We start from the raw sequence: 21852 nt of genomic DNA on the forward strand, positions 1-21852 counted from the left end.
GTACATGCTCAATTGAAGGAAACAAAACAAGCACACAAGTGACACCGTTGTTTTTGGACCAATGTCCCCGGAAAAACCCAATGCAAGAAAACCGGTGCAGCTATCTGAGGGTTTTAATTATTAAGCAGTTTCGGAATACAATCTGGGTGCCAAAACCGGCTCACCCAACACAAAATAATCTCAGCAGTAGTACCTCTCAGTCGGAGACAGATGTTCCCGCTGAAACCCCGGATAAACACTGCAACAGCTCCCAGCTCCAATCTGCCCCACGAAAACCCCGGCGTCAGCCTCTAGGGACCACGTCAACTCTCTCTAGCCCAGTGTTTGCCTAGCGTCACCCTAGCTCGCCCAGAGTCACCCTATGGAGGCATTGCTTCAGCCCTTAGAGCCTCTGCGTCAACCATGCTGGCTCTCTAAGGTACTGCGCAGTTCCTGGCTACCTCTGCATGAGCCCTGGCTGGCTCTGTGTGAACCTCTGGCTGGCTCTGCATCCCTCTCTCCCGGCTTCTGCGCTGATCCTCCTGGTACTATCTTTGCCTCTCTACTTTTGTATTCACTCTCCCTCAGCTGCAACTCTGATCACTCTTTCGACTTCCTCAGCAAACCCTGCCCCAGAAAATCGAAATCTTGATCAACTCCATGTGTTCTCCAAGTGACCCTCAAGCCTCCTCTTATACTTTTATCGTTGACAAATCAATGGTCGAGATTAACTCTGGCTTAATCCATGACTTTTGGACCCTTCTAACACAGTTTTATATTAATTCACATTAATATTTTATTTTCCCTAAGTTTAGACTTAGGGACTCCATTAAAAATATTAATTATTTTAATATCTCCCAAATTGTTTATAATCTGCCCAAACCATTTCTGGGTATTGGAGATCTCATGTGCTTTAGCCTCTCCACCAATTTTCGTGGCTAGAGCACATCCGATGCTACCCCAAATCAACACTCCCTCTTAGCGAGGACTGTGCTCTAGTAATACTCCAAACTGAGCATCACCTTGATCATCCGGCATCGGTCCTTATGTTAATGCTAGGCCTACTACCCAACATCCTTTGAAGTTGTTGCGTCATGTACTGCTACCCACGGCCCTGCCACTGCCACTATTGCATTTGTACATCAACCCCTCTCATCATGTTGCATCGTGCTACCCATAGCACTGCCATTGCTAATTGTTGCACTGCAACTCAATTACTGAGAAGTAAGTAACTAATCTCCCAACTCTGACATCTATGTCAGGCTAGAGACACCCTCGATGCTGAAACTCCCTCTGTCGCTGACAAGTGCTCCCTCTCTGACCTCTGTGTTGTTGCAACAACCCTATGCATCTCACATTGCTGCCTCACGTTGTCCTGGGAATCCTGCACTATAGCTCCCTTTGACGCTCCATCTGCATCCGTCTCTACTAACATTTGCCAGTACTGCTACTCCTCTTCGGGGCTCCCGTAGCAAGGTATAATCCAAGAGGTTGGGTACCTTGAGGATCCTACCCCTCATCGCCTGTAGTCCATCTGACTACAGCTCGATGTCTCCCCACTTCCGCTCAAGTGGCGTGTGAGCACTCATGGCACATTCATCATCTGTCTCCGCTTCCTTTTCCGCCCTTGCTGGCGCAACCTTGGTCTCGGAAGCCTCTCCCTTGCTCTTCTTCCTTGGACACTGGGTCGCATCATAGCATGCAAGGAAGCATCATAGCTTTGATGGCTGCTTAGTGAGTTGAGTCTTGTTAGTGAAAAGTCGACCATTATTTACTAGGGCAAGCATAGTGCCATCAGATTCATGAAGATTCCAAAGAATCACACTTGATTGAAGCATATCACAATCCATTATCACTTTGTGAAAGAAGTGATGGAGCCCAACTAGACTTGCCTAAGGCATTGCAACAAGTCTGGTGCCACACTAAGTTGGGGGTTCAGAAGCCAGCAGATGGAAAGACTCATGGAAAAGACTCTTTCATTACTGTGTGCAAACCTTTAGGCTAAATTTATCAATGGCATCTAACACCTCCCATACTTGTTAGTTATGACTGTTACCCCCAACTACAACATATGCAGAGACAGATATTTAAGATAACGAAGCATATGCCAGAATTTATCGATGCACATAGAAATATCAGATCTCCAAATAACTGGTCACTAGAATGTATTACAATCAAATCTACAAAAAATCTATTCCGTTGAAATGCATAAGAAATAGATTTACAAAGGAGATGAAAATTTGAAATCATTAGCTGAACTTAACTCGGTCGCAGATTTTGGGAATATTCTGGAATCTCACGGACAGGAGCGAAGTCAATTGTTTGACCTCGCTCCTGTTTATCAGACTGGAATATTCTCAGAATTTGCAATCGAGATAACGATGGCCAAACATTTGATATCATTTGCATGTATGATAAAAAACTGTTTCGTAGCATGTTTTCAGCTTTTTAAAAATATGGGTGCCTATTTCTAGACCGTATATTTCAATATGTATTGCAAATCAAAAGATGAATAACTATTTGAACAATAGTAAAATCCAAAGAGATGAAACAAATGTAAATCAACGCACGAAGACACTTCAGGCCCTCTTTAGACTTTACAGACTAGATTGAACCAATGTTACATTTATCGTTATCAGGAATTTATGGCCAGCCGTCCACAACATAACTTCTCGACAATATCACGAAAAATATCAAAAATTATCAAGAAACTTAAAAATACAAAATTAATCATTTTTTTCAATTGTTTTAAACTTTTAAAGCAACATCAACATCAAATAAACACATTCCTATATGAATATAAGAATAAAACTAATATGTAATATGTCAATTGGACCATTGATCCATTAGACATTGCTACTGAAATATGATATCTGCCCTTACACCTATGTTACATTTATCATTCTCAGGAAATTATCGCTGACAGTCTGTAAGATAACTTATTGGCAATATTAGGGAAAATATCAAAATTATCAAAAATTATCAAGAAACTTTAAAAAATAGAAAAATATTTATTTTTTCTCATTTTTTAAACTTTTAAAGCAACATAACCATCAAACTAACACATTTCTACATAAATAGGAGAATAAAATTGAGATATAACATGTGTAAGATGTCAAGTTGTACATTGGACATTGATATTGAAATATGATATATGTCCTGAGTTATAAGTTCTAACAAGATGATACAAAATCACATCAAAACAAAAATAAATGTATCCGTGGCAACGAAACTAAGGGATTTACTAAGGGATTTACCCTTGTTTGCTTGATTGGAAAATGGTCACAGGATGCTCAGAGCTCAATCCCTTGATTCACTTTTCCAAAATGAGGGCTAAAAGACCAAATATTTGTTTAAAGGTGAAAAGGTGATATTTATGCAGACAAGGCAACAATTTCCAAATTATTGCAATAATTGCTAAAATTAGTGTGATGATTTCAAAACATCAAATTATCGCAATATATACCAGCAATAATATCACCACAACAGAGTCTGGTGATATTATTGCAATAAGCATGACAATGGTCCTAAGTTATAAGTTCTGACAGGATGATACAAACAAAAATAAACATATCTCATGAGATGAAATATGGCAATGAAAACAAGGGATTTCCCTTTGTTTGCTTGATGGAAAATGGTGCCAGCATGCTCAGAGCTCAATCCCTTAACTCTCTCTTGCAAAATGAAGGTTAAAAGACCAATAATTTGGTTATAAGGTAATACTGATGCAGATAGGGCAATAATTTCCAAATTATCATGATACTTTCTCAAATTATCACAATATATACAGGAAGCAATCTCACCGCATCAGATTGATAATGGCAATATTATTGCAATAAGTGTAGCACTGGATTGAACCCATCTTTATCAAATATGCTAGTGTCTGGACTCTGAACCAACCTGCTAACTGCATTGTAATACACAAAGTGAGGCCCCGGAGGAATCATTTTCACTCCTTTGAAATTTGAACCCACTGCAAACACCTGCAAATATTAAAAGAAAAAAAACTTAAATTGAACAGATGTACAATCCCAGACATTGTTAATAGTAAATACTGAACCAATAATTAATGCCTTCCTGCAATGTATTTTAGCGGATTGAAAATATGACATGGAATTTCAAGAAAATTGCCAGCTCTCAAACAATGACAGATCTCAAGACTGGTATAAAAAAAATTCGGCTTGTTATCAATGTAAAGTTGAATACAATCCATGATTTTCCACTCTCGAGGTATTCACACACCAGAGGTAACTCCAGGCGGACAAACATGAAAATTTGAATGGTCGAATGCCTTGAATGTGTATAGCATAGTTGATGGATCTTTCGAGCATTTAAACACCAAAATGTGTGGATTGCAGAATATCAATGCAAGGTAAAAAAGCATGGTGAACGATTAAGTCACTCAAATTTTGGTAACTATAATAAAATAAAAATAGTGTAAAATATTGGCTAATAGCCCACAGGTTCAGTGGCAAGTTGCAAGGTGATCAAACTTGAAAATTGACACTGTGGTACACGTTCAAAACGCCCTGCGTGAGTGCAGAAGAAGCAAGGTGCAAGTTCAGTGTCATCGGCATATGAATGCCCGTCATAGCATGGGCGCTTAGCTGAAAGACGGCAGTAAGCAGCATCTCCCAAAATAAAAGGAAGAAAGATTGGCTAATGTTTCAAAACAATTTATTTTGGCTTCTCACTTGAAGTTTTAATCGTTATCACAGTGAAAAAATTATCCAAACCCTGTAAACAGAGCTCAATCCAGGCAGGGTTTGTTAAAGTCTACTCCCTCTCCACTGTCTAGGAAACAAGACTGGACATCACGACCTAAACTAAAAGCCAAGCAACTACAACGGGAAAATTTTGCCTTGGACCTTACAATGACAACTACTGCTGCCATATCCTCTTCGCAGATTAAGATAGTGCGAAATTTTATTTTATTTTTTTGTAACAAGATGCTTCCTATTATCACTGTCCGTTTCCCAATCTAGAATTACCATGCAATGCAGCCTCTTTACAACATTTTAGAAAGATACCTGCAGCTAAGAAGCCGCTGCTGGACACTCTCGAGACGGCCCACGAGGGAGAAACATGTCTCTGGGGAATGTAACATAAAATAATGCCATTTTACCATTTAACCAATCCCTGGTTGACAATATGGGGAAATTTTACTAATTTGCCACTTCAATTTTTCAAAAATTTATCCAAATTCGGACCATACCCCTTAAGTTACCAGAGTTACAGGTTTTCACTCAATTGCACTTGCAGGTATAGATTTGGAATAGAACATATATAAATGCAAGGCAAGCTTAAATAACAAGATGCAAGTAATTGGACCCATGTAAAATAACTTAACAAAAAAAAATTACGATACTCCAAATTACGATACTCCAAAGGCACACCTGGGTATCAATGCCGAAAGAGGTGGAGGGAGGAACGTCGAGGAGAAGCAAGGAAGCGCCATGTTTCACCAGCTCCAATGCCTTGTCAGGGTCCATGTCTATTTTATAAGGCGTCTGCTTCTGCTCGCCTTGGCTGTTGTCCATATTAACAACTCAAACTCAGATATATATGTGAATCAAACACCGGTCCTCCGCAGAAATCATATAATTTGAGAGTTCAAACTGCAGATTTTATTTCTACTTATTGCTAAGTTTCTAGAGCATGTCATGGTACTGTTTCTACTTAATTTGCCAACACTAATCGCTTTTTTAAGAGCTCCCTCCACCATTATAAATATTTCTAAGATCAATATGAAAGTTGAGAGCTACGGTTATTGCTATGGCTAGGGGTGGGTTTAGTATCCTGATGTAAAGTTATATGAGTAGATGTTAAAAAAGATATGAGTTCATGTAAACAAAGAGAGAAGAGTTAATATATTTAAGTAAGAATAATTCAAAAAAAATTATTGCAGGGACTCTAATCCAAGAAGAAGCAAATTGAAAATAATATTATAGTCAATCAATGGTTTGAATATGCAAGGCAACTTTATGAGAAAGAATCTAAGGCGGAGCCCCCCTAAGATCAACACAAATTTAAAGCTCTTCACGTTACAGGAAGTGGAGAATGGAATTAAGAAGCTGAAAACAGGAAAGGCAAAGGACTTGGTCGAACTTCAAGCAGAGTATCTAAAATGGGGAATGAGCGCTCTTGCACCACACATCATGGAAATATTCAACAACATCATTCAGCAAGGATTTCCAAGAAACTGGACAACTAGCCTAGCAAAACCCCTCTTTAAAAGTGGAGACATTAAAAATCCGTCCAACTATAGAACAATTATGATCAATCCTTTGTTTGCAAAGCTTTTTTGCAGCATGATAAAAGATAGAATTAGTAAGTAGGCAAAAGTAAAAGAAAAGAGGGCAAGAGGACAAGCGGGTTTTAGGCCAAAACATTCTACAATGGATCATGGTATCACGTTGAGACACATTGTTGAAAAGGTTTGGGAGGACAAAGAAGAAGTATTTTGCTGCTTTGTTGACTTCAAAAAAGCATTTGACACAGTCCCTAGGGATAAGTTGTGGCGTAGAATGGAAGAACTTGAAATTCTTGTGCATTATAGAGTCGTTGTCCATAGACTTTATGAAGAAGTGAAAGTCAAAATTAGAACCTCAACAGGTATTTCAGAAAGCTTTAGAAGTGACATTGGAGTCAAGCAAGGTTGTCCTCTATCCCCTACTCTTTTTGGTCTATATATTGATAAATTGGAAGAGTGGCTAAATCTGCAAGGTGGAGATGGTGTTCGGTTGGGGGAGTTTGTGATAAAGTTTCTTTTATATGCTAATGATATTGTATTGATTTCTAAATCGGCCCATGGATTGCAAATGCACTTATATGCCCTTGAGCATTTTTGTAGAGTACTGGGGATGCAAGTCAATACTAGCAAGATCAAAATAATGATTTTCTCTAATAAAAGGAAGCAGAGCCAGCATATTTTCTTCTTTAAAGACAACATTCTTGAATAATTAAATGAGTACAAGTACCTTGGGATTGATTTCAACAACAAACTCAATTGGGAGGATTGCAGAAAAAAGAGAATTTTAGGAGGGTGGAAAACATTATATGCTCTTCAAAACAGATGTAGAGAGGCAAAGTTATGGGATTGGAAAACGATTAAAGTGCTTTTTGGACTCCTAGTTTGTCCAGTGATGCTATATGGGTGTGAATTGTGGGCTAGCAGCACTCCCGTCTCAAAATGGAAACAAATTGAGAAAATCCAAAAACGCTTGATCATGAGCAAGTTCAAAATAAAAAGTTCAGTACCTTATGAGATAATGTTGAGTGAAACAAGAGCAACTCCCATTGAAGCAATTGCTATGGTGCGGCTCATAAGATATCTAAAAAGAATTGAGCAAATGAGAGTAGGTAGATGGCCTAATGTTATCTTCAATGAAGGCATGAATGAAAGAAAGAAAACATGGATGAAACAAAACTACATATGGATGCAAAAATGGAATATCTGTCTCAATGCTTGTCCCACAAATAGCAAGGAGCTAAAGGATTTTGTTATGGAGAAGTTTCGTAAAAGGGTATGGGGAAAAGAGTTGGGTAGAAAGAAGAAATATTACATTGAGGAATTCAACCCTATGTGTGATCTACAACAAAAAGAGTTCATTGGAGCTAGCATTTCATGGAGGGAAAAGGTTCTTATTGCTCAATTAAGGACCAACTCACATCAACTTCGATGTGAAACAGGACGGTGGAAAAGGCCTAAAGAAGCTTGGGAAGAACGGGTGTGTACATTTTGCATGTATGGGGCTGTGGAATCGGAAAAACATTTCATTTTGGAATCTGCTGCATTCAAAGGCATCATAGAAAGTTATGAGAACATGTTAGCATCAATTTCTTAGCATTGTCTTTTTAGCGAGGGGATTGTTGGAAGGTTGGGTCAGTTCATCATCAATTTGAATCAGAAAAGGATTGAATTGCAAAAAGCAAAAAACAAGGAACTAATGGTCTCATAGATTATTTCTAGTCTTGTGGACCTTAAAATATCATTTCATTTCACGTAACTCTAATCAAGCAAGGCATCTCTTTTTGGAATACAAGGTCTGAGAGACTTTTGCTCGAGTAGTTGTTAGTGTGAATCCTGCTTCATTTTAGATGTGAATTGTCTACATTAAATTGTGTTTAGTAATTTTACATTTCTTTTAATACAGTGGTAATAATGTTCAATGTATATATATAAGTATTATCATTTTTATTTTATTTTAAAATTTAGAGAGATATTAAATGTAAATGGTAGATTGATTATAAAGTTTTAGTACTTGGGTAATTTTTAATCAAAATTTTAATGGAAAAATAATGATTAACACAGGTTTAAGTGTTAATGTATACTAAAAAATTCTTCATATGATATTTCACTAAAAGTATCCTTATTTATAATGAAGAACATGTGGCTCAACAAGTGAAGGTTTATATATGGTTTTTTTCATGATACATTGTTTTAATATGGTATATTGATGCACTAATGTGCACATCACATAAAGCAAAGTGAAAGTTTATATATATGGTTTTTTTCATGATACATTGTTTTAAAATGGTACATTGATGCACTAATGTGCACATGACATAGAGCAAGATACATGAGGTAGTCAAGTTGAGTGGATGGTGTAATTTTTAAAGGATACGGACTTGTGCTTTATTGATATAGAGTTCACTAGTGAGGGTAAGATAATTAAGATGGTATAATCATAGTGGCATGCAAAAGGTTTGCATGAACATTTCACTAATATCAAAAGTATTAATGTTTTATCAATATGTGGTCCACCATTGGGATGATGATATATGTTACATTTTTGAAGATGCATGGAGTGGTCTAATCATATTATGGTGTGGTTTTCAAAAAATTGTTGTGCTCTATTTATATATGTTGCACTAGTGTATCTATGTTTTCACTGTCCACTTGGCATGAATGGTGCTTTATTAATATACAATGCTTTCACCATCCATTTGGCATGAATGGTGCTTTATTAATATACAAAGCATTTGTGCATATATGCTTTAGTGGTGCATCGTATAGCTAAAGGTTCCTTGAGAGGATTAACCGCATATTTGAATTTATCAATACATCTATTATTTATTTGAAGCATCAATGCACTCGCTAAGGTAAAGCACTAATGTGTTACACACTATGGAGCATGGGCATTCTTATTTGATCGATGAACATCACATTATTACATGGCATAACATTTATGAGGGTTTTGGTTATTATATCATTCATATAATCACTAATACTAGTTTTGAATTAATATCAAATTAATATATATGTGTGGGGTAAGAAAGGCTCAATTTGACTTTAACCTTAGTCAAATTGAGTAAATCCAATTTCCACATTAACGGACAATTTGGAGGCAATTAACTAGTGTAACATAGCCCTTGTCACTCAGGTAGCTCTGTAAATTCAAGTTAGGGGCTTGGAGTTCAGTTATGCATGTGTTGATTACTAAATTTTAGTAATCCAGTTTAGATATTTTCAGTTGTATTCAGTTCATTGACCTCTAACTATTGATAGAGTCAGTTAAAGGTCAGTTGTGCAGTGGGACAACAATCTAACTCAAAGATCTGTCAGTTAGTTGATCAATTAGCCCAAAATAGCTAGTGCATGCAAGGAATTCGAGTTCCTCAACTGAATTGGAGATGTCAAGGTAGTGTAAGAAGAGTTGTATACAAAATCTGAGTGTACAGGTGTTGCATGCAGTCAATGATCAATCCTTGGGAATTGCACAATCAATTTGGAGGAAATTCTTATATTTTAGGGGCTAATTTCCTCAGTAATTGCGCAAGGAAATAGGAGGCTCAGTGAGAAAATAATTTGCTAAGTGTTGGCCAGAGTTTCTCATTGAGCAGAGAGAACGGTTATTCTTTTGCAAGATGAGCTCAGAGTTGGAGCTAGCAATTGTAATAGTTTCTCTATTCAAATGATTAATGCAAAGAGGCTTGAGGGGTTTTTCCCAGTTGGGTTCCCCTAGAAATCACTGTGTATTTGTGGTTTTGCTTATTGCATGTCTATGCATGTTGTTATAAATTGTTATTTCCATTCCATAAATCAATAGAGTAGAATTGTGTCTCTTGTTTTTCAGTTTGAAATCCTGAGAAGTTGTGATTTCTATCAAATTTCTACATGGCATCAGAGCTCTAAAATCACATTAGAACCAATATTTTGAACTTGTCTCTCAAGAATTTTGAAGTAGCAACTTTTCTTCAAAATCAAGAGAATGTCTTTCAACGAACTTCATAGCCTAGAAAGATCAAATGGAATCAGTGCTTGATGACAATGGTGTCTTAGAATATGTGAAAATTGATATTGCAAAACTTCCACAGTCGAATGCACAACAATTAGCCCAGTGGAAGAAGGATGTTTCAAAGGTGAGAAGAATTATTTTGGAAGGTGTGAGAGACCATGTGGTCTCAAATCTCCATGGCAAAGAGACACCATTTGCTATGTGGAAGATTGACTAAGCTATTCGAAAATAGCAATGACCATAGAAAACTGGCCCTGAAAGACAAACTTTGAAACATGAGAATACAGAAGAATGACATTATTCCGTAATATCTCTCTAGGTTTACACAAGTTCGATATGAGCTTGGAGGGGTTGGGGTGAATGTTGTAGAAGATGACCTGGTGAGCCTAGCTCTTCTAGGCCTTCCAAAATCCTGGCACAATTACCAGGACTATGTGAATGGAAAGGAAAAATTACCAAATTGGGAAAGGTTGTGGTCTGATTTGGTTCAAGACGAGTTCAGGAGAAATAACAGAGATGGGACATCATCCAAAGTTGAGGATGAAGAGAATTTTTCCTTAGCTAGAAAGAGGGAGAAGGGCAAAGGGAATAAGACCCAAAGCAAACCTATATCCAACCAAAATAATAGCAAGAAGAAAGATTTGAACAAGACAAAATGCTTCCACTGCTACGAATTTCGGCATTATTCAACAAAATGTTTGCACACGAAGTCTACCAAGAAGCCTTTAGGAGGAGCAAGAGGTGAAGCATTGGCTTCACAATTCTAATTAGACTTCACCCAAATAGCATGCATGGCCAACATTGTTATGGGGAATGTGTGGTACCTTGATTCCAGTGCCTCGTTCCATTTGACAGGGTGCAAGGAGTTTTTCAATAGCTTGGAGGAGAAGGATCTCCAAATGCATATTAAAATGGGGGGTGATGGGAGGTACAATGTTATAGGAATTGGTATTGTCACCTTTGAGAGGGAGAAAGCCTCTCTTCTCTACCTTGAAGATGTTATGTTTGTACTTGGGTTGAAGAAGAACCTGATCTATGTAGCAGTATTGGAGGATCATGGCTATGATTTTATTTTCAGTAAAGGGAGAGCCTTTCTGAGACACATAGCTATCGGGCAAGTGAAGCAAATTGGGGTTCGTGTGAAGAACTTATACAAACTTGAGGTGGGATATTACACTGCATTTAGTAGCAAGGTTGAAAAAGTGCAGAGTCAAGATGTTGGAGAACTCTGGCACATGAGATTGGGTCATCCACATTGTGGTGCCTTAAAAATCATGTAGCAAATTTCCACTGATCTCCCTAAAGGCTCTCTTAACCAGCATGATGTTTTGCAAGGGTTGCACATTAGGGAAATATGTCAACTCCACTTTCCATGGTTGAGATAGCAGAGTAGATGCAACCTTGGAGAAAGTCCACTTTGATGTTTGTGGGCCCTTTTCTACAACCTCCATAGCAAAACATAAGTATTATGTTATTTTTATTGATGATTTATCTAGGAAATGTTGGATCTTCTTCATGCATAAGAAGTATGAAGTTTTCTCAAAATTTGTTAAATTCAAAGCATTGGTTAAGAAGGAGACGAGGAAGAAGGTGAAGTCTCCCAGGAGCGACAATGGAGGTGAATTTGTTTCGCATGCCTTCAAGGATTTATGTACCAAAGAAGGTATTCAAAGAGAATTTATAGCACACCATAACCCACAACAGAATGGGGTAGCTGAGAGGAAGAACACGAGCATAGTGGGAGCAATAAGGGCCATGTTGCATGATCGGGGACTACCGTTACATCTATGGGCAGAAGCATGCAGCACAGTTGTCTACTTGCAGAATCGAAGTCCTCATAGAATACTTGGTATGATCACACCAAAGGAAGCTTTCTATGGGAGAAAGCCTAATGTGTCTCATTTCAGAATTTTTGGAGCTTCAGTTTATCGTCATGTCTCCAAGGATTTGAGGAAGAAACTTGAGCCTACAATAGAGTTGGGATTTTTTGTAGGATACACCGAAACTCCACACAACTACCGGGTGTGTTTGTTGAAAATGCAACAATAAAATCCTAATTTAATTTTGTCCTTGAATTAAATTAGGAATAAAATTGTAATTCCACATCACAAGACAACTTGTACGAGTTAACTAAGTTAAATTGACTTAGTTGGCTCAGTTAATTCGAGTTGAGGGTGTAACTAGAGTCATGTAGAGTGTCTCCTACATTATAGGAGCCCTGGTTGAGTTTATTTTGAGTTGTAATTAATTAATTCAGTTTAACTGAGTTAAAGTCAGTTAAAATAGTTCCAACTAATGGAGGAACTAGTAGGAGGTTAGACAGTGGGGTGTTGCTTCATGTGTTCAACCAGTTAACTGATGATTCACTCATAAATAACTCATGCATGTCAGATCTGAGAGTTACCTAGTTGAGATTGGAGTTCAGGGACAATGTACTATCAGTTGTATAATCATCTGAATTGTACAGGTGGTGCATGCAGTCAAAGGAAGGCCTATGAGGATTGCGCAATTCATATTGAGGAATTTCCCTAATTAATAGGGGGCTAATTCCCAAGGAAGCAACGCAAGGAGATAGAGACTTGGGTAAGCGAAAAATTGGTTAAGTATTAGCTTAGGCTTGTCTAGGAAGCTGTGAGACATATAGAGATAGTGTAGAGGTTGCTCGGGCTTGAGCAAAGCATTGTAATCTTTTAATATTTTTTTACTAATGCAATATACAGATAGCAGAGGTTTTTAGCTATGGATTTCCCTAGGAAATGATTGTGTAATGTGTTGATTGAATTCTTTCTCTTGTATGCTTCATGATTTCTCGATCGATTAATTGTTTTCGCTGATGAGTAGAGTAGATTCAAGTCTATTGTTTTAGTAAATTAAAATTAGCAGTTTAAATATACAAGGAATTTCTACATGGTATCAGAGTAGAAACCACTCTAGAAGAGGAGAATATGAGTTTTTCTTTTGCAGGTGAAATCGAATTTGCAATTTCATTCTTCAGAACCAACAGGATGTCGTTCTATGGATTTAGATTTGAATATGCCCTTGAGGGTAATTCGAACTATATTGCTTGGAAGGACAGGATGGAGGTAGTGTTGGAAGACAACGGGCTGAAGGAATTCATAGACAAAGATATTCCTAAGCCTCCAACAACTGATGCTCAAGATCTGGCAAAGTGGAGAAAATGTGTTGCAAAGGCGAGAAGGATCATCCTAAAAGGAGTTCGAGATCATATTTTCTCAAACCTCCATGGTAAGGAGACTCCATATGCAATGTGGAAGACCTTGACAGACCTGCTTCATAACAACAGTATCCATAGGAAGCTGGCACTAAAGGACAAGCTTAGGAAAATCAAGATGAAGAAGGGTGACACAATACCAAAGTACTTGACCAAGTTCACCCAATGTCGGGATGAGCTTGGAAGTGTTCGCGTTATAGTTGTTGAATATGATCTAGTCAGCCTAACACTTCTAGGCCTTCCCAAGAGCCAGCACAGCTACCAGGATTTAGTAAATGGGAGGGAGAAGCTACCAGAGTGGGAGCGTTTATGGTTCGACTTGAAGTAAGAAGAGATTTGGCGGAACACCAGAGATGGATCCTCATCCAAGCATGATGATGAGGAGAATTGTGCCTTGGATGGGAAGGCAAAGAAAGGGAAAGGGAAGTCATCTCATTCCAAATCATATTCTAGTCAAGCATATAAGAAGAAAGACTTGTCAAAGATTAAATGTTTTCACTATCACGAGTAGGGACACTATGCCACAAAGTGTCCGCACATGAAGGCCGAAAAGAAGCCCTCGAGAGGAGTGGTAGGTGAAGCTATTGCTTCACAATCAAGTTGGATTTCACCCTCATTACTTGTGTGGTGACATCTGTGATGGGTAGTGTGTGGTATCCGGATAGTGAAGCCTCATTCCATATGACCAGCGACAAAGAATCCTTCAGTGACTTTGAGGAGAAGGACCTCTAGATGCACATCGAAATGGTAGATGATGGAAGGTATAGCTTGACCGACATCGGTACTATTACTTTTCAAAGGGAATCTGGTTCTCCTCTCACATTAAAATATGGCATGTATGTTCCGAGTCTAAAGAAGAATTTAGTTTCAGTTGCTATGTTGGAGGATCGTGGCTACGATGTGATATTTAGCAAAGGAAAGGCTTTCCTTCGTCACATAGCCTCAAGACAAGTGAAGCGGATCAAGGTTCGGGTGAAGAACCTCTATAAATTGGATGTAGAATATTATGTAGCATTGAGCACAAAAGTAGAGAAGGTGCAGAGCTAAGACATCGATGAATTATGACATAGAAGATTGGGTCACTTGCACCACGAAGCTTTGAAGATCATGCAACAAATTTCTACAGGACTTCCCAAGGGTGCACTAGAGTAGAGAGATACATGCAAAGGGTGTACATTGGGGAAGTACACCAAAGCCACCTTTCATGATAAGGACAGTCGAGCGCAAGCGATCCTTGAAAGAGTTCACTCAGATGTGTGTGGACCATTCTCGATAGCCTCCACGACCAAGCACAAGTATTATGTAATATTTGTAGATGATTTCTCATGTAAGTCTTGGATTTTATTCATGCAAAAGAAAGATCAGTCGTTCTCTAACTTTTGTTAATTTAAAGAACTTGTTGAGAAAGACACTGACAGGAAAGTGAAGGCTCTCAGGAGCAATAACGATGGAGAATATGTGTCAAATGAATTCAAGAACTTATGTGCATCAGAAGGCATTCGACGAGAGTTAATAGCACCCCATAACCCACAACAGAATGGGGTGGCTGAAAGGAAGAACAAAAGTATTGTGGGAGATACACGGGAAATGTTACATGATGAGGGCCTACCATTGCACTTGTGGGTTGAAGCATACAACAAAATTGTGTATGTGCAGAACAAGAGTCCTTAGTGGATTCTCAAGATGAGTACACCAGAAGAAGCTTTTTCAGGTAAGAAACCAGATGTGGCACACTTCAGAATCTTTGGTTCATTAGTTTACTGTCATGTTACCAAGGATGCAAGGAAAAATCTAGAACCAACAACTGAGTTGGGCATATTTTTGGGGTATACTAATACACCTCACAACTATCGGGTGTACCTTCCATCTCACAAGATGACAGTGGTTCGTAGAGATGTGAAGTTTGATGAAGAGAAGGCCATGATATGTTCCCTTGAGAGGGAGCTTCAGTTGCATGTAGATGAGGAGCTTTTAGCTCCAAAGGAAGAACCTCGGGATGATGTGGAGCAGCCACATGCAAAGGAGTAGAGAGTGGAAGCACCCACTCATGCAGAGACTTCCAAAGATGGAAGGAAGCACACCAAAGAGGCTGATAGATTGATGCATGATGTTAGAGAGAATGTGGGAGCACCCACATCACAATGCAGGTAGAGGAGGTCACCATATCAGTACACTGGCTACATGGCTCTGATGAGCGAGAGTGTAGAGATTGAACCATCCTCATTCAAGGAAGCAATGCAACAACCAATATGGGTTGATGCCATGGTAGAGGAGTATGACTCCATTATCAGAAACAATGTTTGGGAAGTGGTCCCAAGACCAGCAGACAAGTCAATGGTGAGTTCCATATGGATTTACAAGGTAAAGCAGCAAATGGGAGTGTAGAGAAACACAAGGTTATATTTGTGGCCAGAGGGTTCTCTCAGGTGGAGGGAATTGATTACGAGGAGACCTTTGCTCCAATAGCAAAGTAATCTTCAACCATATCTATTCTATCACTTTCAACACAGATGGGATGGAAAATACATCAGATGGATGTGAAGACAATATTCCTTAATGGAGTGGTTGAGGAAGAGGTGTACATTGAGCAGCTGGAAGGATTTGAGACCTTCAACAGAGAGTCACATGTGTGCATGCTCAAGCAAGCATTGTATGGATTGAAACAAGCACCCTGTGCTTGGTACACCAAAATTTACATGTATTTCACCAAGTTGGGCTTCACCAAAAGTGAAGTAGATTAAAACCTTTACCATATTGTGGTTGAAGGTAAATTATTGATTATAGTATTATATGTCGATGATTTAATTCTAACAGGTGATGATAAGTTGGTAAAATCTAGCAAAGAGGATATTGCAAGAGAATTTGAGATGAAGGACCCGAGGTTCATGCATTATTTCCTTGGTATGGAAGTATGACAAGAAAATAAGGAATTGTTTGTCTCTCAGGGCAAGTATGTGAGTAAGATACTGAAAAAGTTCCATATGGAGAGCAACAAATCCATGGAGACTCCTCTAGCAGGAAATTGGAGGAAGGAAGATGCTACTTCAGGTGAAGTAGTGGAGGCTACTATTTACAGGCAACTTTTGGGCTCACTTATGTATTTGGTGAACACATGACCGGACATATGTTTTGCAGTTAACCAGCTTAGTCAAACATTGGGTAAGCCAACCAAACTCTATTGGAAGGCAACTAAACATGTGTTGAGATACCTCAAAAGCACCACTCAGTTTGGTCTTTAGTACAAATGGATAGAGGGAGTGAAGCTGCAAGGCTTCACAGATGCAAATTGGGCATGGATTCCATCTGACAGGAAGAGCACATCAGGGGAATATTTAGTATTGGGTCAGCAACTGTTTATTGGTACAACGGGAAGTAGAGATCAATTTCACTAAGTTAAGCAGAAGCATAGTACATGGTTGCTAGTCAAGCAACTTGTGAAGCTATCTGGATGAAGAAGATCTTCGTTGGATTATTTGGTTAGCAGATGGATCCTACAGTGATTTACTGTGACAACCAAAGTTGTATCAAATTCTCTGAGAATCCAATTTTTCGTGATCTGTCCAATCATATCGACATCTGCTATCACCATCTACGAGATTGTGTGTTGAGGAGAAGCACGTTGTTGGAGTACATTCCTATAGAGGAACAAGATGCAGACATCTTGACTAAGGCATGTCAAGAGGAAAATTCGAGTTCCATAGAGGCAAGATCGGGGTAGCAGATAATCCCTTTCTTGTTGAGAGGGTGTTGAAAATGGAACAAGAAAATCCTAATTTATTTTTTTCCTCGAATTAAAATAGGAATAAAATTGTAATTCCACATCATAAGACAAATTGTATGAGTTAACTAAGTTAAATTGACATAGTTGGCTTAGTTAATTCGAGTTGAGGGTCTAACTAGAGTCATGTAGAGTGTCTCCTACATTACAGGGGCCTTGGTTGAGTTTATTTTGATTTGTAATTAATTAATTCAGTTTAAATGAGTTAAAGTCAGATAAACTAGCTCCAACTGATGGAGGAACTAGTAGGAGGTCAGAAAGTGGGGTGTTGGTTCATGTGTTCAACTAGTTAACTGATCATTCACTCACAAATAACTCATGCATGTCAGATTTGAGAGTTACCTAGTTGATATTGGAGTTTAGGGACAATGTACTATCAGTTGTATAATCATTTGAATTGTACAAGTGGTGCATACTGTTAGAGGAAGGTTTATGAGGATTGTGCAATTCATATTGAGAAATTTCCATAATTTATAGGGGGCTAATTCCCAATGAAACAACGCAAGGAAATAGGACTTGGGCAAGCAGAAAATTGGTTAAGTATTGGCTTGGGCTTGTCTAGGAATATGTGAGACAGATATAGATAGTGCAGAGGTTGCTCAGGCTTGCATAAAGCATTGTAATATTCTCATATTTTCTTATTAATGCAATATACAGATAACAAGGGTTTTTAGTTATGGCTTTCCCTAGGAAATCATTGTGTAATTTGTTGATTGAATTCTTTCTCTTGTATGCTTCGTGATTTCTCAATCCATTAAATGTTTTTGCTGATGAGTAGAGTAGATTCAAGTCTATTGTTTTAGTAAATTACAACTAGCAGTTTGAATCTACAAGGAATTTCCACGGTATTTACCTTCATTGAGGATGAAAATTGTGAGGAGAGATGTCAAGTTTGAAGAGGAGAAGGCTATGTGATGCACTATGGAATGAGATTTGAGTATCCCACTGGAGCAAGAAATTCTAGCTCCAAAGGAAGAGCGTCAAGATGAGCTTCAGGAGGTTGTAGAGTAGCCACATGTAGTGGAGCAAACAATAGGCAAAGTGGAGACACCCACTCAACTAGAATCTACTAGAGAGGGGAGAAAGAGAACCACAGAAGCTAATAGTTTGTTTCAGGATGCCAGGGAGAATGTGGGAGCCCCTACATCACAGCGCAGGTAGAGGAGGTCACCTGATAGGTACACTGGTTGCATGGCTCTCATGACAGAGCTCGCTTCATTTGAGGAAGTAGTTTCTCAACCTATTTGGGTTGATTCCATGGTGGAAGAATATGAATCAATCATTAAGAAGAGTGTATCGGAGGTGGTGTCAAGACCAAAAGGGAAATGAGTGGTTGGTTCGAGATGGATCTACAAAGTGAAGCATGCAACTAATGGGGGCATGTAGCTGATGGGAGCATCGAGAAGTACAAGGTTAGATTTGTGGCCAAAGGTTTATCTTAGATAGAGGAAGTGAACTATGAGGAAAATTTTGCACTAGTTGTAAGATATTCCTCAGTCATACCCATTCTAGCATTGGCTACGTAGATGGGGTGGAAAATCCACTAGATGGATGTGAAGACCACCTTTCTCAACGATGTTGTTAAGGAGGAAATTTACATAAAGCAACCAAAAGTATTTGAGACATATCATCAGGAGTCACATGTGTGCAGACTCGAGAGAATTGTATGGTCTCAAATAGGCGCCCCAAGCATGGTACACTCAAATCGACAGTTATCTCAGTGGATTGGGCTTCACCAAAAGTGAAGTAGATGTGAACCTCTATCACATTGTGGTAGATGGTAAGTTGCTTATTCTTGTTTTGTATGTTGATGATTTAATATTGACAGGTGATGAGAAGTTGTTCCACTCTTGCAAAGGGAATTTGAGATGAAATACATGGGCCTCATGCATTACTTCCTCGGGTTAGAAGTATGGCAAGGTGATGGTGAATTGTTTGTGTCTTAGGGGAAGTATGCCTCTAAAATACTTCAAAGATTTCACACGGAGAATTGTAAACCCATGGACACACCTATAGTTACAAACCGGAGGAAGGAGAATGCCACTTCAGGTGAAAAGGTTGATGCTACCATTTACACACAGCTTGTGGGGTCTTTGATGTATCTTGTGAATAGAAGACCCGACATGTGCTATGCAGTAAACCGACTAAGTCAAGCTATGGTGAGGCCTACCAAGTTGTATTGAAAGGCAAAAAAACATGTGTTACGGTACCTCAAAGGCACTACCGAGTATGGATTATGGTACAAGAGGACAAAGGGGGTGAAGCTCCAAGGCTTCACTGATGCAGATTGGGCAGGGAGTTCATCATAAATGAAAAGCACTTCGGGTGCTATCTTCAGTGATGGGTCTGCATTTATTTCCTGGTACAATGGGAAGTAGAGGTCTGTGGCGCTTAGCTCAACAAAGGTTGAATACATGGCTGCAAGTCAAGCAACATGTGAGGCCATATGGATGAGGAAAATACTTGTGGGTCTTTTCAGTCATGAGATGGATCCAATAGTGATATATTGTGATAATCATAGTTTCATAAAGCTCTTTGAGAATCTAGTATTTCATGATAGGTCTAAGCACATTGATAATTGGAATCATCATTTGCGGTATTGTGCAAAGGAGAATTATGTTGCTACAATACATTCCAATTGAGGAGCAAGATGCAAAACATCTTGACAAAGGCATTTTAAAGAAATAAATTCAAATTCCGTAGGTGCAAGACAGGGGTGTTGAAAAATCCCTTTCTTACTAAGAGTGAGTGTTGAAAAAATGTAGCAAGAAAGTCTTAATTTGATTTTAGCCTTAGTCAAATTGAGTAGATCGAGTTTCCAAATCAACAGGACGACTTGGAGGCAGTTAACTAGTGTGACATGGCTCTTGTCACTTAGTTAGCTCAGTAAATTCAAGTTAGGGGCTTGAAGTTTAGTTATGCATGTGTTGATCGCTAAATTTTAGTAATTCAGTTCAGTTGTATTTAGTCAACTGACCTCTAACTATTGATAGAGTCAGTTGAAGGTCAGTTGTGCAGTAGGACAATAGTCTAACTCAGAGATCTGTAAGTTCACTTATCAATCAACCCAAAATAGCTAGTGCATGCAAGGAATTCGAGTTCCCCAGCTGAAGTGGAGATGACAAGGCAACGTAACAAGAGTTATATACTAGTTTTGAGTGTACAAATGTTGCATGCAATTAGTAATCAATCCTTGGGAATTACACAATCAATTTGGAGGAGATTCCTATCTTTTAGGGTTTAATTTTCTCAGGAACTACGGAAGGAAATAGAAGGCTTGGTGAGCAAATAATTGGCCAAGTCTTGGCTAGAGTTTCTCATTGAGCAGAGAGAACAATTATTCTTTCGCAGGTTGAGCTCGGAGCTAGAGCTAGCAATTGTAATAATTACTCTATTCAACTGATTAACGCAAAGAGGCTTGAGGGGTTTTTCCCAGTTGGGTTCCACTAGAAATAACTGTGTATTTGTGGTTTTGTTTATTGCATGTCTATGCATGTTGGTCTAAATTGTTTTTTCCATTTCGCAAATCAGTAGAGTAGAATTGCGTGTCTTGTTTTTTAGTTTGAAATCTTGAGCAATTGCATATATATATATATATATATATATATAGATATAGATAGAGAGAGAGAGAGAGAGAGAGAGATTCAATTGAATAAATGGAACATCATATCAAAAATAGAATTATTTATCCTTACAATATGTTGATTATGAATATAGAAAACAAGAGAAACATGAGAAAGTATCCTTTGATGAAGTTCGGGCATTAACAACCTTTCATGAGGTTGACATTTCTATACGCTCTAACTTGAGAGCATGTACCATGCAACTTGACTTATCTATGATAGCTTGCTAATTGGTGGAGCCCCTGTAGGAGCAAATTGAGCACATTTTTAAGGAATCCAACTTAGTGAGGTTATAACACTACCCGACTTTGACTTACCTAGTTGTACTCTTGTGGTTAAATAAATAGAGCAATAATAAAAAAATGTCTTCTGAAATGTTGCACGACATTAAGAAAGCACAAAAATATTTGTTAGCTTTAGGGGTCACTCTAAAAGTGTTAACACCATGCTTTAGTTGATTCATGTGATGTGTGGTGCATGGTCTATGGGCAAGCCTTGATTGCTACATGACGGACATACACATGCTAGGTGACTCTCTCATTGATTACTAGATCTCATATTAGTGCTTACGTGGCTTTCTTCCTTTGAGGATTTGAGACCAATGCAACTCAGTGACTTCTTTGCGATGGGAACATGGAGGTTGGTTTCTTGCTTGAGAGGATGACATGCTTAGGATGAGGTATTGAGGAACCCTCTATGGCATACAAAGACTTGATTTCTAGCACAAGTGTTTGTGCTTGAATTGAGGGAGTGATCGTGTAGGTATGGTGGACATAGAAAAAGTTGCAGGAATCTGTTGTCACCTTTTGCAAAAAGTGCTCCAGCTGTAAAAAAGAGTGCAAAGGAGCAGAGAGGTTTGTAGCCATCTTCCAAGTCATAGAAGCACACAAAGCTGAAATTGAACCCTCTCTAAAGGAAAGTGTTATGAAGAATCTTTCCAATGGGATGCGGAAGTCCTAGAATGGACTTCTAGATCAAAAGTTAGAGCAAGTTGAAGTT

At 38.6% G+C, this 21852-nt stretch overlaps 1 protein-coding gene across 6 annotated transcripts in view; it reads right to left on the reverse strand.

Annotated features, from left to right (window-relative positions):
* LOC149179151 (AAR2 protein family) overlaps positions 1 to 5682 on the reverse strand; it is a 477491-nt gene extending 471809 nt beyond the window's left edge. Inside the window, exons 1-2 of one of the 6 annotated variants that reach the window (XM_089420537.1) lie at positions 5376 to 5682; positions 3783 to 3886 (exon numbers count right to left, since the gene is read on the reverse strand). In XM_089420537.1, coding sequence (XP_089276663.1) covers positions 3783 to 3886; positions 5376 to 5519 — 248 coding nt within the window. In that variant the 5' untranslated portion in view covers positions 5520 to 5682. Of the gene's footprint in view, positions 1 to 3782; positions 3963 to 5009; positions 5139 to 5375 lie in introns of those variants that run through there. The other 5 variants (XM_089420538.1, XM_089420539.1, XM_089420540.1 and 2 more) reach the window with 5 other exon arrangements.
* Between the last annotated feature and the right edge of the window lie 16170 nt (positions 5683 to 21852).

Source organism: Pinus tabuliformis, chromosome 4_1 (assembly GCF_031772625.1).
Source record: "Pinus tabuliformis cultivar Carrire ecotype Pingquan chromosome 4_1, CPIR1, whole genome shotgun sequence".
Taxonomy (NCBI): Eukaryota; Viridiplantae; Streptophyta; class Pinopsida; order Pinales; family Pinaceae; genus Pinus; species Pinus tabuliformis.